Source organism: Penicillium cinerascens, assembly GCF_028974065.1.
Source record: "Penicillium cinerascens strain IBT 15544 chromosome Unknown contig_24_segment0_segment0, whole genome shotgun sequence".
NCBI lineage: Eukaryota > Fungi > Ascomycota > Eurotiomycetes > Eurotiales > Aspergillaceae > Penicillium > Penicillium cinerascens.
The window spans coordinates 1,380,502-1,396,692 of NW_026695290.1; the positions used below are offsets into that span (position 1 = coordinate 1,380,502).

The 16,191-nt window shown below is 51.0% G+C and overlaps 5 protein-coding genes across 5 annotated transcripts; 2 read left to right on the top strand and 3 right to left on the bottom strand.

The window, feature by feature from the left end:
• Nucleotides 1-230: 230 nt before the first annotated feature.
• N7498_003618 (ChAPs family protein) lies at nucleotides 231-2,703 on the bottom strand (the record flags this gene model as incomplete). Its single annotated transcript, XM_058450680.1, has 7 exons — nucleotides 231-398; nucleotides 450-824; nucleotides 880-1,832; nucleotides 1,892-2,172; nucleotides 2,226-2,350; nucleotides 2,421-2,550; nucleotides 2,681-2,703. 7 exons carry the CDS (start codon nucleotides 2,701-2,703, stop codon nucleotides 231-233), a joined length of 2,055 nt encoding a protein of 684 aa, XP_058310142.1.
• A 338-nt stretch (nucleotides 2,704-3,041) lies between these two features.
• Nucleotides 3,042-9,190, top strand: hir3 (putative transcriptional corepressor of histone genes (Hir3); the record flags this gene model as incomplete). The annotated part of the gene is made up of 4 exons (XM_058450681.1): nucleotides 3,042-7,306; nucleotides 7,364-7,586; nucleotides 7,638-7,793; nucleotides 7,847-9,190. The coding sequence occupies 4 exons, from the start codon at nucleotides 3,042-3,044 to the stop codon at nucleotides 9,188-9,190; spliced, it is 5,988 nt and encodes a 1,995-aa protein (XP_058310143.1).
• A 465-nt stretch (nucleotides 9,191-9,655) lies between these two features.
• On the bottom strand, nucleotides 9,656-10,387 carry N7498_003620 (uncharacterized protein; the record flags this gene model as incomplete). The annotated part of the gene is made up of 1 exon (XM_058450682.1): nucleotides 9,656-10,387. One exon carries the CDS (start codon nucleotides 10,385-10,387, stop codon nucleotides 9,656-9,658), a length of 732 nt encoding a protein of 243 aa, XP_058310144.1.
• A 1,293-nt stretch (nucleotides 10,388-11,680) lies between these two features.
• N7498_003621 (DUF3292 domain-containing protein) lies at nucleotides 11,681-13,900 on the bottom strand (the record flags this gene model as incomplete). Its single annotated transcript, XM_058450683.1, has 5 exons — nucleotides 11,681-12,464; nucleotides 12,515-12,742; nucleotides 12,795-13,306; nucleotides 13,363-13,553; nucleotides 13,600-13,900. 5 exons carry the CDS (start codon nucleotides 13,898-13,900, stop codon nucleotides 11,681-11,683), a joined length of 2,016 nt encoding a protein of 671 aa, XP_058310145.1.
• Nucleotides 13,901-14,315: 415 nt separating this feature from the next.
• On the top strand, nucleotides 14,316-16,175 carry N7498_003622 (crossover junction endonuclease MUS81; the record flags this gene model as incomplete). Its single annotated transcript, XM_058450684.1, has 3 exons — nucleotides 14,316-14,407; nucleotides 14,462-14,631; nucleotides 14,689-16,175. The coding sequence occupies 3 exons, from the start codon at nucleotides 14,316-14,318 to the stop codon at nucleotides 16,173-16,175; spliced, it is 1,749 nt and encodes a 582-aa protein (XP_058310146.1).
• Between the last annotated feature and the right edge of the window lie 16 nt (nucleotides 16,176-16,191).

Here is a 16,191-nt window from a genome sequence, read left to right on the forward strand (position 1 = left end):
CAACAATTGCCAATTTCCCAACTACAAGTTTTAGAACAGCAAGAGAAAAAAGAAATAACACCTAGTATATACCTTCTAGCCTACGTTACTAGTAGTAATAAATCGAGTAACAGGAGAATTATAGAGATAACAAGTCTCATCAATCGGAGATAGTCATTAACCCCGGCGTCGCTTTACATCTGGAATCCAGGCAGTTCACAATGCCACATCCAGCTTTCCCAGACCTCGATTCAAGTATCGCTGCCGCTGCTACGGAAAGTAGCACAGAGTTGGCAGTATTGATGTGTGAGATCCAGAACTGGCTGGGGTAGGTTGGTAGCCTGGACGATACTTCGCACCTTGACAGCACCCTCATCCTCGATCAGCTTCCGCATCATGTATAGAAGCTCGGGAGAGAACTATAGGTAGTCAGTATTGCAGCTCATCTTTTGGGGTGTCAATATTCATACCTCGGAGTACCAACGGTACTGCCATGCGATCAGGCGGATCAATGCGCCCAGCATGCCTCTTGTGTCGTTCCTCTTTTCATACAGCTTCAAAAGTCCACGCGTGGCCTTGGGCGAGAAACGAATCGACAAGCAGTTTTGATAGGCCTCGATGCCCTCATCGAAGTGGTCCAGCCGCTCGGCGAGCTCGCCGAGGATCTCCCACTCGGTGGCGGACTTCTTGTATTCCATGGCTTGCTGGCGGAACTGGGCCATTTCAGTTCGCCAGATAGTGTAGATGCGGAGGTCTTCGTAAAGAACCATGAAAAGATTGTCCAGCCAGCGCTCACAAAGGCGCTTGTTCCGGAACTGGGTGTAGGCGCTGTGGGATGTATCGGGCTGTTGGAAGAGTCAGCAAATTAATCATAGAATGTCTATAAGATGAGCAACCTACATCATCGTTACCCGACTTCACAACCTCCGATGCCATTGTTTGCTCGGGGCGCTCGATGGTGTTCTCTGCATCAGCCTCATCACTGTTACCATTGGCAGCAGCCTCAGAGGCCTCTGCGAGTCCAGGGCCCGTGACAGAGCCAGTGTCTTCCTCGTCTTCATCCTCATCCTCAGCTCCATTCCCATTAGTCTCTGGCTCGAGCGACTGTGCGGGTTTGGGCGCATGATGACGCTCGACACGATACTCTTCTTCCATGACAAAAACCTCGCTGCGGACCTTCAGAAGCTGATCCCAACCGATTGCCGCAGCAATCTTCGTCAGCAAATTGTAGGCCTTCAAAAACGTGCCCTGATAGCCGGCGGCGTGCAACTTTCGCAGAGAGGGGTGGACATAGTCATGTGGGTCTCCTTGCTTAGGTTGGCCCTCATCAATCTCATCAAGGATACTTTCTGAAAGAATCGGAAGCATAATGCGAGAGGGTTGCGGCATGCGCGGGGTATCCTTGTCCTGATACGTGAACATAGGGCAGGAGTTGAGGGTCAGAAGCGCCAGGTCCCATTGCTCCATGCCAACATATACCTCCGCCAGTCGAGCCCAGGTGCTGAACTCACTTGGAGCCGCAGTTACCGCCCGTTTGGCACACTCCAGTGCCATCTCACCCTCACCCTTTTCCTGACAGAAGGCCGCTTGGCAATCAAGTAGAGCGTAGTCCATCGGGACATCCTGCAAGGCATCGTACAGCAGTCGCACCGCCTGTACCTCCTCATCGGCCATCAATTGTACCCGAGCCAGGAGGGACGAGACCTCAACATCCCGTGTGCGCAGCTTCTCGAACAGGTTGATGCCAGAGGTATAGCGGCCGGTTGTGTAGATGTATTTCAGGATACCTGATGTCAGGTGGTTGCTAACGGTATTGGGGACTTGCGTTTCCGGGTCTGAACTGAGCTGGCGTCCTGGAAAGTTGTCAGCGTTAAAATCAAGCTTATGTAGATGACGATGCGATGAGACATACCCAAGAAGAAGAGTTTTTCAGCAGCATCCAAGAATTTGTGCTCCATTTCAGTGTTTGTGACCGGGTTGAAGCGGCGGACCCCGACAATTTTCTTGATGGCATCTCCGCTTCCATTATCGGCGTACAAGTAGGCCCTAAGGACGGCACATAGGAAAGTCTCCAGCCAGAGTGCCTCGGTTGCCACACGTTTGTCGCCGCGCTCGTCAATGCAGTAGCTTTCCAAGCTTCCGGGGATCTTGACTTCGACTCGCATGTCCAGATGGGAGAAAGCATTGTAACAGCTGGTCGGTCATTAGTGAGAGGATTGCACAGCAACCAGATTGGATGTTCTCACCAGTAGATTCCTGATACCACTTTGTGTGTCTTATCAAGGGGAGAGAACGTGAGGGTGTTGACGTAGGCGGCTAGGCTGGCGGAGGAGGAGGCATCGATTCCGGTGACATGGTGATACACGCCAGTCTGCAGGTAGAGAGAATCGTCAATTGTTAATGTTAACTCCACACTATAATCGACCGGTATATTGGCATACCTGACGGGTTGAGTTGGCCTTCGGCTGTTTCACCAGATATACCAGGTCCGGGGGACCCAATTCCCGCAAGCTCTGCAGCGACTCTGTCCGCGCATCGACCGCAACATAGATATCCTCCTCCTCGTGGATCCTGGATAAATTCTCGGATGTCAGTTCACATTTCTTGCCGGTTGCGCAATCGCAGCCCCCGCCAGGAACGGGCAATGGCCATGCGCACGCATATCGGGGAACACGTAAACCAAGGATTCAGGAGCACATACTCAGGAACAGCGGGCGCGACCATGGCGCCTGCACATGCGGAAGGGTATCAACAGTAAGAGGATGCGAAATTCAATCGAGTATTAGTCAAGCTCGGCGTGGTGCTTTTATTCCTCTGAAGATGGCGAGGGGAAGTTGTTGTCGACAACACTGTTTGCCTGAAAGAGCATCAGGCGCCCAGGCAACAAGGCGGAGAGCGTTCTTGCCCGTTTGGGCCAACGCGCGGACCGCGATTTAGAGCTGCGTCTTTCGTGTCCCTTCAATCTACTTTCCTTCGCTCTCACCGAGGCCTCTGTGCGATGCCGAAGACCTTATTCACTTTAAATATTGGTCCTTGAGTACGCCCTACGCGGAGCCCCCACCATGGCGAGCTGGGTCGCTCTGAACGTTGAGCCCGACGACGCCGTTGAGGAGGAGGTCGACGATACCAAGGAGCTTCAGATCGAAGAGGCTCTGAAGCTATATCAGAGTGCATTGAAGCTCCATGCACAAGGCCCTGACTTTTATCATCAAGCGGCGGAAGCATACGAGGCTCTTCTCGGCTCGGAGATCTTTAAATACCCTGAATCCATCTCGGACTTCAAGCAGGCGCGGCAATCAGATACGCACAGCGCCGGCCGTGTCGATGAAAGCCCTACCGAAGCGGTCGCCTTCAATGTCAACGATTCGACATCCAGTCTGTTCCAAACGCTCTTCCTATCCTACAAGAACCACGGGAGATACCTTCTCGACTCGCTCGAAGATACTGTACGGAATGCGCGCCAGGACACTGCACAGGATACAGCACAAAAGACAATCAAGGCAACGAAGGAAGCTTTGGGTTCATTTGCGGATGCCCTGGAACGGGATGACACCGATCTCAATCTGTGGAGACAAAGTGCACGGCTCAGCAGTGCCCTGAAGAGTTACCGCTTGAACCGGTTCTGCTTAGAGAGTGTGCTGGCAGATGACGACAATCGTCTAGAGATACGTTCAGAACAACTTGGGCTGGAGGAGATATTTTCAGAGGAGCGTCTGCGGAGCACTCTCACGTCTCTTTTTGATGGGCTATCTGCTTCTCAAGTCCCCGTCAAGAAGCCAAAGAAGGCTCTCGTGAAATATCTCAAGCAGCACGAAGACTCGTATCCCTACTTACCCAATCTTCCAGCCGATTTGGAGTCGCTTGATCCGTCCAAAGGCCCTCTTGCTCTCTCCACCTCTAGACGGGAGATAACTCCTTCGAGTTCAACCTGGGAATCAGTTGGGAAAGCCATTCTTCAAGCACTTGATGCTGAGGACGAGGCGTCGCTGGCGGCCGCTCCGAGCCAGTCTATTCGCATAAATTTACCGCAGAGAGGCTCGGAAGCGGCCGAGTCTATAAAAACGGAGGAAGCAGAGAAAGCTCCTGAGCTCGATCGCGACGAACCTAAAGTTATGGATGAAGATGTGGACATGGTGCAAGAGGGCGAGCAAGGCACGGAGCCCGAGAAGCCGCCTGTGGAGACCACCGAAGCACCAAATGAGGCACCTGAAGAGCAGTCCTCAATCGACCAGAGTGCAGAGAAGCAGCTCAGGGAGTCATTGCAAGGTCACTACTCTGTGCAACCGCCCGAAGCACAAGTTGCTGAAAACGATGCCGAGGCCGAGGCTGAGGAAACGGAGCCCAAATCCCCATCTGGAGCTCGTAAAAGATCGTCGGCATCAGCCGCAAACGACGAACAGCAAGAGGGGCGAATGAAGAGTCGGCGAACACGAGCGCGTGAGTCCAACGCCGACGGACTAATAGTTCCGGAGGAGATTGCTTTTGACCAAGAGAAATACTACGAGAGTCGTCTGGAGATTTTCGTCAATGCGGATGACTGGATGTTCAACACGGTCAGCTCTCTGTATTCGAAGGTTGGCATTGAAGCGCTAGGAAGCATCGAAGGTCTGAGAGAAAAGGCAACAGCTGCGATCGATGCCGAAGATACTCCGCAAGAGACTGAATCCAGATTAATCCATGACCTGCGTGGAACTCTCAAGGGTTGGGATGATGCGAAGTCCCGCTTGATGCATCAAAAAGACGACCTTTCCTCTCTGAAGGATATTCGGGGCACTAGCAAGTCTGGCTTGGCTGTTTTCCTTGAGCACTCAAGAAAATCAACTCGCAAGCAGACACTCCAGGAAGAATTGCCATCTGGAGAGGAACTGCATTCCTTTTCAGACTCAGTCAACAGCGAGTGGCTACACCCACACGATACTTCATTCGAATGGCTCAAATGCCTACTTATGCCGGCATTTGGAGAAGCTTCCTCGGAATGGCCGGTCATGAAATCGGCATATGAGTTTTTCCTGTGGCCCAGTGGACTCAAGGAGACTGTCTTGGTTCTCTTGCTTCGAGAGGACGAGTTTCTTTATTCCAGGCTGAGCGAGCTTATCGCAAACCTCGAACGTCGCATCCTTGACTCGAACGACGAAGCTCCTTTCCATTACCAGACAAAGGACTTTTTCGAACTTGAAATGATCCAGTCTATTTATGAGCTTCACTTGGACATCTTTGCCTCTGTTGAAAACCTCAGCAGTGAGACGAGCCAAGCGAAAAGACTGGCCCAGAGTGATCGATTAGCCAGATGGGGAATGCTCGCCAGATCTTCCTTGGATCATTTCATTGATCACTGCCCGTCCGATGAATGCCGACAAAATATTGCTCTTCGTCATCTATGGACATCGGCGTTCCATGTAAACCTTGCTGGCGAATCTCAACGAGAGCACATTTTGCTTTGTCTTCAAGATCTAAAGCATATTTTGCAGTCGATTGGCGACCCAAGTATCAGCCTTGTAAATAACTCCGCCATGTCGGAAATGTCTGCAGCCACGATCGACCAAGAAGTCCTGAAGCTGAAGTGCATGGATTTCTTCGCAAAGGTTTTCAATTCTGAATCTGAAGATCCAGTATCGCTGATTGAAGCCATTGAACCTATTCTTGAGCCTTCGTCAATTGAATACGTGGAGGGGTCATCTGAGCAAAGTGAAATGAGTTCCCCTTCTTCACATCTTACCGAGATGGTTTCCTTCCTTGACCGAGGAGATGCCACCCTGCGCTTGTTTCTCTGGCGGAGACTCCAAGAAGCATATCAAGCTATCGACTATCCTCCCAAGGTTGTGTCCTGTTATTTACGAAGCATCGAGACGATTATGACAGAACTTGAAGATGCAAAGCATATCGAGGAAACAGACGGACAACGACAGCTTTCCATGCTGGGCTGGCTCAAGTCACTTGATGGAATCTTGGCTAAAGCCATTCCTCTCATCCTGCAGCAGTCAGAACAAGCCTATGAGTGTGTGGACATGGAACATTTGCAAGCTTCCATATCTGCAGTGGCTCGACTGGTGAGGCTGCTTCATAGCTTCATCTTGTATGAAGACTCAGTACGGGTAGGCCAAACCTCCGGACGCGAGTTTCGTGGGTCTCTAGCCAAATCGTTGGAGAACTTCAAGGAAAGGTTGCGGGAGCTATACGTCCGCTGCTGGATCCTGCAATATACCCTTTTCGTGGAAGCAATTTCTCAGAACAAGGACCTTTTCGATGAGCCGTTGGAAGATCGTGTTCAACTACTTCGGTGCGTACACAATGCGCTTGGCATTCGTTCCATGTGCAGATACTCCCAAAAGCGCTTCCTGAAACTCATGAAATCCGAGCTGTTCGATCTTGAGACCAAAGGAGACTATGAGCTTGACATCTGCCAGGTTCTTTTCGACCTCCATGGTATCAAGTTTTCGCCGTTTGATGGAACTGCTGATCATGGATGCTCCCCTGAAAAACTGGATCGCCCTACAGCCATAGCAATGATCGATTTTGTTATGAGACAAGCACAGAAGATGAATATGAAGGACCTGTCGAAGTCCGAGTTGAAAACGACCATTGAAAAGATGCAACAGGCGATTGGCCCTGCAAAGCTTCCATCGCAATCGCCGCAAATGAGCTTCAACCGTCGTGTGTTCAATGCATACATCAAGGCCCCAGTTAATCCCTCGAATCTTCTTCGCGCCGTCCAGGGCGTAACGGACCTCTCCATGATGACAGTGCCTGGAGAAAATGCAACAATCGCGGCGAAAGGCTGGTATTTTCTCCTCGGTCATGCTGCGCTCACCAAATTCCGGTCTCAAAAACGGCTCGGTCCGGGGTCAACTTCGGAGCTAGATGATGCCATCAACTTCTTCAGGCAGGATCTGGACCATGGGACTGGAAGATGGGAGACCTGGTATCGGCTCGCGCAGGCTTATGATGCGAAGTTGGAGGAAGACATCACCTGGGCTGCGGACAAGATCAACAACAATCGCAGTGACTTGGCAACCATCCAGCGATACGCCATCCATTGCTATGCAATGGCCGTCTCCACAGCCATCAGAACCGCGGAGCCAACGACAGAAACTCGTGCGCTTTTATCAGATCTGTACACCGATTTCGGAATTCGCATGTACTCTTCTTCTCGGGAGCCGCTTTCAATGGGTGCCTTTGGCCTCACCGATTTCTCTCGTCACTTCAGCAATGCAGAGAGTCAACAAATGTACAAAAGCCAGCCATTTAAAGAGATGTCTCTATACACGGTCTGGAACTTCGCCAGCAATCTTCTCAGAAGGGCAGTCACCGACAAACCAAATCGCTGGATGTTAGTTTCCCCAAATCCAAGGGCCTTTTGAATATTGACTTCCTAACGGTCGAACAGAACGCAGTACTTCCTCAGCAAGTGTCTCTGGAAGATGTTCAATTGCGACGACTCGAAGCGAACGACTTCAAAGCGAATTGAAATGCAAGATGTAGTTGACGCTCTTATTGATGCGATCGCAGCCCTTCCGCAACGAAAAGATTCCCGCTCTGATCCCATCTTCGAGCCCCATTTCAAGCTCTTGTCTGTGGTTCACAAACTCGTCGTGAGCGGAAAGATGACTGTAAGTGCAATCCTGTTGTTCGTTTTTACTACTAGCTGACCACAAAATCAGCCCGTCGAAGGAAGCCAAGTCCTTCTGGCGACGCCATGGGCTCGCAAGGTGGATGCTCCTGATAGCACCGAGGGCTGGAAACCATACATCCTTGAGGTCATTAAGAAGTTTAAGAGCGGCGATAAGTCGAATTGGCATCACAGGATAAGCGCTAAGGTACAACCCCCCGTATTTCTAACTACCTCGACCTTAGCCGTTAACTTTCTCAGGCTGCGCATGTCATTTATGATGATCAGAAGAACGCAGCAGCAGCAGCCGCAGCAAAACAAGAATTGTCTCAGATCTTTACCAAGACGCTCACCATTCAAGTGTGGCGTCCTGAGTACGAACGTCCCGGAAGACACTTTGTCTACACAACCCGTTACGTCTATTTCTTCGTCGACCTTCTCGATGAACTCGACGATCGTGCAAGTCTAGATCAATTGCTTCGACGCGTGAGGAAGAAGCAAGGCGATTTCATCAATCACACCAAGCTGTGGGAGGATATTTGCTTAACGTACGCCAAGATGATTCGGAGAGCTGCGCACATCAAAGAGGGACACGAGGAAGGTGTCTTCAGGCCTATTGGCTGGGAAGAATTCTCCACCAAGACAGCCCGACTCGAAGACTTGAATCAACTAGCGGCAGAGAGTCAGCCACTTCTTGAGCTAATTCGTGATTCCCTGGAGCTGAAGAAGCTCAATAACAACTTGATGAAAGTTACCATGTTTGAAGATCTTATCGCGGATCTTTACGCCCGCGTCTACGAGCTCAACATGCCCCAGCTCATCGAGCAGGTCAACGAGGAAAACAAAGAGAAGATGAAGGTCGATCATCTTCTCATGGCAGGTGATGCCACTACCGAGGTGTCCACACCGGCAAGCTCTGCCCCAGCCGCTGACACTCCGGCACCCCGAGGACGCACCAAGGGTATTGCCCGTCGAGACATCCAGAAACGAGCTGATACAATCGTCAATCTCAAACTGGGGCCTCGTACTACAGCCAAATTCACCGCTGCAACGGAGCCTGAACAGCCCTCATCAGCACCACGAAGACCCAGTACGACTGCTACATCAGGACCTACTTCTGCTCCTCAAGAGCCTGGGAAGCAAGCATCAACGACAGAAAACAATGTTGCTGTACAGCCAAGTGACCCCAACAGCACGCAGGACAGCGATGACGAAGGCGACGACGAGTTAAAACCGAAGAAGTTGGAGAAGCCTTTATTCCCGAACTTGAACAAGACTGACTCGGGTACTGTCGACACCGAGGATGAGGGTGCTGGCAGCAGTGACGAAGGTGGCGATGAAGCCGAAGGAGACGAAGGAGATGGGGACGAGGACGAAGATGGCAACGACAATGAAGGCGAAGGCGAGGCTGAGATTCCTGGCGAGGAAGCCCAAGAAGATGACGATGGCGGTGATGATGAGATACAAGACGACGATGGCGAAAATGATGATACAGAAGACAGGGGACCTGCCGATGAGTCTACCAAAGCTAGTGAGGAACAGACTGATGCACCCAAAGACGAGGACTCCGAGAAGCCGGATCCCATCGATGTCACACCTGCATGAACGAGACTGACATACACCGGTCTACCATCCCCTTGAAAGATGATTTTGGTTTTTACTTAATTTTTGTTTCTGTTTTTTTGCCTCCGTGAAGAGGCTGGCATGGGGAAGGCATTTGCTGCTAATTCGTGGTCGAGGCGTTCGTGGAATATCGGGCATTTCCATCTATTCATTGATACCAGATATTACTTTAAACAACCATGTGTCATATATCAAGCCTTAACAACTGCAACACATGTTATTGTCAAGTCCATGCCATACTCCGGAGGACACGCAGGAAAGCTGGTCACCAAGCTGAGGAATTGAACATGGAAACCCGGGCGGTGGAATTATTTCAACAGACTAAACCTATTTGGGATGAATGCCTAAAAAAATCAGGTAGGGGCGGTGCGAGTATCAACCCCCTAATAAAACACACATGTTATAACAAAGTGATAACAGACTACATGATAGTAGGGGATAACTCATCTACCCCATCAAGATGAGGTTGATTACCCAGACCAGTAGCATCAACAAGGCCGGTGCTGTGGCCATGCGCGATCGACTCGCCGGATTGCTGGCAGAAGACGTGCTGGTGATGGTCGGACAGGTCACGTTGGGATTCACGGGAGTATTGGGTGCACAGGCCCAGGCGGTGGCCGAGGCGTATAGACTGGAGGCGGCTGATGAGCTGATGTTCACGGCGCACGGATTGGTGGTTGGAGTCTGGCCGAGATGACCACAAGCAGAACCGAAGGATGTCACGTTGAAGGCATATGCTTCCATCGCGCCACATTGACCGGCAGAAGTGGCAGCCACCAGATCGGGTTCCTGGCCCGATTTACTAATCGTAAAGACGGTAGAACCACTTCGCGTGAGGGTGTGGGGTGGGCCCGAATACCGAGAGCAATTGGAGATTTCCAGAGACCAAGTCAAATTCCAATATCCATCTGGGTAGTCAATGGTGTTGAAGAACCTCGAGATCAGCCGTTTACTGGATGGGTCCTCCTCAAGCAGCTCAATGAGCCCCCCGTCGAGGGAGCCTGGTGAGCTATAGTTGTTGCCTTCCCATAGGTTCCAAGTAATGTAGCTCGCTAATGGGGGAGCCATGCTTGGGTTCTGCAGCGCCCACACGATGGGCATCAGCGCCTGGGGGGTATAGGTAACATTGCGTGGGAACACCAAGTCCACTTCAAAAATACCCATATTGGGGTAGCTCATCGTGCTCGTTGGACCAGCGATCGATGCTGCGATGCAAGACAGAGAAGTTGAACGAGTGTAAGCCCCAAGTTGTAATGAATGAGTTGCGAAGGATTTTATGGAAGGGAATTCAGTTTAACGGGGGGACGTCGGGGTTTCCCACTTAGTCCCACTTAGTATCCCAGTTTTGACTATACATGTACGGTGTACAAGAATCTCTTTAATAATACTAGTTTATCTTAGTGCCTCTTAGTGTCTTTTTAGTGTACGGTGGTTACTTTCATCCCACTGCGCTAGTACTAGCATTATGCTATGTTTGCTTCGCGACTCGGACCCTTCGCGACCCTTGTCTCCTACAATTTGTCTCCACCGAGTGCGAGCGCGAGGCAGACTACTTCCGATGAGATTTGATCGAAATCAAACGGGAGGTCTACTAACCTATAAAGCTCACGGGCTCATCATCCATCATGGAGAAGAACAAGAAGCAAATTCCACTATAGCTTATGTCGTGGTCGTCTACTTCGCTTTCGTAGCGGAAGCCGCGGAGTGCCTTCCTCACTCTCTTTCGTGTCACTCTTTTGACTCTTTTCTTTTCTGTCCGTCCAACTACTGCTATCTCGGAACCCGTTCGGCTCCCTGCCAGTCCTGGGTATCAAGGGAGATCTAATGCGTGTCCCACTCGATGTGCGGTCTCGGGACCCAACCCAGCCAACTGGCCATGTACCACAATTTTGATCAACTGGCTTGGCCAAAAATATTGCGAACTTCGTCAAGGACAATGGGCTCGACGGCATCAATATCGACTGAGAGTATCCAGGAGTACGTATTTACCATCGCCCTTGCGTTTCATGACTCTCTGGAGCTGGGAATTCCAATTGACATTTTGGTCTTCACGGTTTAGGCACCTGACATCCCTGGTATCCCTGCTGCTAGCACCGATGACGGTACCAACTATCTCGCCTTCCTTGCTATCTTGAGAAATCTCCTTCCTGACAAGGTTGATGATAACTAAAGGCGCTAGGTGGGTGCAAAATAGTGATGGTGCTGGGCGGTGGGCGGTGAACCACCCGCTCGCCGTCCAAAGTTACGGGTGGAAAGGCGGCCGTTTCTGGCGTCAAAAGCCGTCATTTTCGGCGTCAATTTCACAGGTCCTCAGATTCTAGATGTAATAGCGACCCGCTGGTTGAGAACATAACATGCACGAGATGACTTCAGAAACTCCTACATCTTCCCCCTCATAGAAACTTGAATGCAAGGAATACAATAATTTACTTCCAAACCTGGGATTCTCTTAGCACGCATCCGGGCATCATGTCAAAAAGTTTCCCAAACCTGTCCGTCAATCGCAATCAATCGGTTGAAAAGCTGATTTCTCGTTCCCATCGCCGTCAGTTGGTACGATTGGTCTGGCTCCTTGCCCTTAATGAGCAAGCCATCCACAACTTCCTTGCTCCCCATGGCCCATCCGACGACCAACTTTCCTTTCCATCCCAATCCACCCAGCTTCTTCATTTCCAGTATATCACTCACTGGTATCTTGAAGAAGACCGAGCCCTTCTTCCGGTTCTCCACTTGCAGGTCCCCGGGTTGAGGTAGATCGGTTGTGAAGTAAAGTATCGGGGTATCTTGGGACGAGTCGATCACCACAGCACCACGCTTACCTTTATACCTGGCATGAAATTCGACAGGCCCGACGGGCGTACTCGTCTTCCCCTTGGGACGCAGCACACCGACGCGATTCTTGGCATGACGAGAGCCAATCGTCGCTCGCATGCGATCAATTCCTCGTTTGCTCTCCACGCCTGTTGCAGTAGTATTACGAAAGAAGCCGACGATTCTGGATGCCAGGGTCTTTCCGTGGGGGTCTTCTGTTGGCTTTGGCGCTTGTGGCGCAAGATGAGGCTCGTGCGAGGCAGCCTGTTCGATTTCATCGCGAGTGGCACCGAGGGTCAGCTCTTCATGATGGAGTGAGGCGGGTCGCGATGGAGCTTTGTCAAGTGAGTTTGGAGGAGGCGGCAGTGGTGACATATTGGTTTCGCCAATTCGAAGGAGAGTCAGGGTGAGTTGAGCATTGGTTGGGATGCCTTTGAGAAGGGAGCTGTGGATCTGTCAGTGAATGGAACTGTATGAAAGGGCTGCTTGAATTACTTTTGCAACTCTAGGAGCCTCTGCCAACGGGGATATTTGCTGTTCAACCAAGCGATTCCGCGCCAAATAATAGGATCTGCGAAGAAAGCAAAGCCGATAAATAATCCGATGCTTTTCATCAATATATAGCTTGATATCAAAGTTGACAAGAGACATGCCGGGGCCAGGACGGCTACTAGGCGCAAACGAGGAGAGAGTCGAGGAAACGGCGGCGTAGCGGATAACGCACTGGGAAACGTCAATACTCAAATAGCTGTAACCACTCATGTCAAGCACTCACTTTCCAAACTTTTCAAATGTATCTGTAATGTCGCTTACCACCTCCATAGCCATGTTTGCCCCATCCATGACGGCTTGCTTCATAGGCTGCCGAGTCTTGTCGTGGGTATCGGACGGTATTTCTCCCCGAGCTGCGCTTTGCGCATCTGCGGTGTTAGATACAATATCCATTGCATCCGGTACAGACCCTTCTAGGGGTGCATCCTCGGGGACACCCTGATCATGCTTTCCGACTGCACTGCCAACAGCCACGCTCGCAACACTTGCTACCAAGTTGCTAGCTTCTTTCTCGGCAGCCTCGCCTTTATATTTTTCAGGAGCACCTGTGATACTTTCATGTGAGCCCAGAACTCCGGCTTTGGGCTTTTGGACCCCTCCCGTGTCTTTGTCGACGAGAGCAATTGGCGCTGGCGGGAACATGATCGGTCGGCACGGTGGGTATATGACCAGAGCGATCAAAGCCGCAAAAATTGCCGGCGCCAGAAAGTCTAGGATCCAAGCAATGACGTAAACCTATTCCGGGGCCCCGTTAATGAAATGAAGTATATGAGCACTGAATCTCAGCTTACCGCGCAAAAGACGCCCGTCCGGCGAGGCTCTTTCCAGGATCGAAGGCGAGCGATGTGTTTGATAAAGCTCGTCAATGTAATAACCACTGTTGTGTAGAACCTTTCCATTGTTGCGCGCAGCTTGTCTGGAGAGAAATCATCGTCATCCGATCGGGTCAGATCAAGCTTCTGCAGCGGAGCATTCGGCACAGCTTTGACATTGTAGACTTGCTACACATACTCAGCTCATATTCACACCGTGCTTCTTGTTCAAACTTGCCTTGTCAAATCGTCTGATATACATCCACAGATCTTCATTCGAAAGTCCAGCAATTAGCGGCTCTTCGATATGGCCGGCGGGTGTGATCCATCCGAGATCAGTCACTTGGGATGTGTCGCCGGTTTGTTGCGATATGCCTTTTTCATCCTGTTCAACCTGAGCCAAGACATGGCTATCCGTTGGTCCTTCCGGGGTGGGTGGTTGCTCGTTCATCTTGTCGCTTGTACTGTCATTGCGATTTGGAGCCGGAAACATGGCCGATTCGTCCTTTTTGGACATCTCGAGACGTTGGTGAAAGGAAGAAGCACAAACTATGGATCATCGAGGGGTTTGCGGGTAGGAAAACGTAGCGATTTCCATGGAAGTGGGAAGCTTCCTGGTATGTACTTCGGAAAACCGTCGACGTCATTGCACAAAAACGGGCTTCAAGATACAGCCATACAGCCCCGCCAACATCCACGACGCGTTATACTTTTGGAACGATTGAACTCCCATTATTCGTCTCGCATTCTCTTTTGCCTCAAATAATATTCGCATTGGATCGAATGTGTGACGTCCTTCCAAAACTAGGCTGCTTGTCTATCGGTCACGTGATAGTCGCGTTCCCAAAGAGGATATCCACGTCGCGTCCCTCGTTTGACTCTCAACGTTAGGCTTCACCTTTCCCCTGCAGCCCGATGGCTGCGAGGTCACGATGACCGAGGAGTGTGCAAACCCCCTGCTACTGGGTTGGATCAAAGAATGGCTCGACCAGGCCCGCGAGCGGAACAGCAAAGGCGTGACTGTGTGAGTATCCACCGTGTACCTCGCCGAACCGAGACATTCTGACGTTCCTTCCAGGTACAAAAAGGCCTATGAGTCGATGAAAGCATGTCCATTGCCCTTTGAGCATCCGTCTCAGGCTCAGCAGTTGAATGGACTGGGACCTAAGCTGTGTGATCGCCTGACGGATAAACTCAAGGCTCACTGCCAAGAGAATGGACTTCCTATGCCCGAGCCCCCTGGTCAAGGTATGTGATACTGAACTCGAGGAATATTTGCTCCTCTTCGCTGACGGGATACTACAGCCAACAAAAGAACGTCCGACACCAGTGTCGCAGACCAGCCCGCCAAGAAGCCTCGCAAAGTAAAACCATACGTGCCAGCTCTGCGCTCTGGCCCGTATGCGCTTCTTTTGGGTCTGGCTACTTTGGGAGAGAATTCATCTCAGGGCATGACAAAAGCCCATTTAATTGAAGTGGCACAGCCTTACTGTGACAGTTCGTTCACAGCGCCCACAGATCCCACTAAATTCTACACTGCGTGGAATTCTATGAAGACTTTGATTCAGAAAGACTTGGTCTATGAACATGGTCGCCCCCTCAGGAAATATGCTCTCTCCGAGGATGGCTGGGAGGTTGCCAAACGGATCCAGAAGACTCTTCCCGGGTTGGCTGAAAACATGATGGCTTTTCCTGGCGGCGATCCTCGAGGTCAACCACCACGGTCAGTTCAAAACACCGATCCCTCGACTCTGGATGATGATGAAGATGCCGATTTTGAGGATAGCAACCCTCTGGGTCGGTTTGCCAACACTGAAGGCCCCGCAGAACCAATCATCCTCCCTCCGAACAGTTTCACTGTCGAATTGGTGCTAGACACTCGAGAAGTGCGCACCTCGACAGACAGAGATTACATCGCCAATGAGCTCATGAAACAGAACATCACTCCTCAGGTGCGTGCTCTAGAATTGGGCGACGCAATGTGGGTTGCCAAATGCCGAGATCCCGCATTTCTTAGACGTCACGGCGAGGAAGGTGATGAGGTGATGTTGGACTGGATTATTGAACGAAAGCGTCTCGACGATCTGATCGGGTCTATCAAAGATGGTCGATTTCACGAACAGAAATTCCGTCTGCGCCGCTCAGGCATCAAAAATGTCATCTACTTAGTCGAGGAATTCTCGGTCACCCACCCCGATTCAGGGAACGGGAGCGCATTGAAATACCAAGAGATGGTCGCCTCGGCTATAGCCTCAACCCAGGTAGTCAATGGGTACTTCATGAAGAAAACGAAGAACCTGGACGACTCCATCCGGTATCTGGCGCGCATGACCCTCCTTCTGCGGAAGATGTACGGCGCACTTGACTCCTCCATATCAAGTGGAGACCAACCGGCCAGCTCGTCAAGGGTTGCCTTCATTCCCAGTCGGCGCCTCTCTTCCACCCAATCCTACCTCACTCTCCTGGACGACCTTCGTGCAAAGGATGCATCCCTCACCTACGGTGTCACATTCTCCACGTTCTCCGCCCTCACTTCCAAATCTGATGTGCTTTCTTTACGTGATATCTTTTTGAAGATGCTTATGTGCACGCGTGGTATCACGGGTGAGAAAGCACTTGAAATTCAGCGCCGATGGCAAACGCCTCGGGAACTGGTCGAGGCATACATGGCTTTAGAGCCGAAAGACCGAGAAACACTGATCTCAGACAAGCTACAATCACTTGTTGGACGAAAGAAGGTCCAAAGGGCTCTTAGTAAAAAGGTCGCAGAGGTTTGGGGAGAGGGAGGATAATGGAAGAATAGCTTCG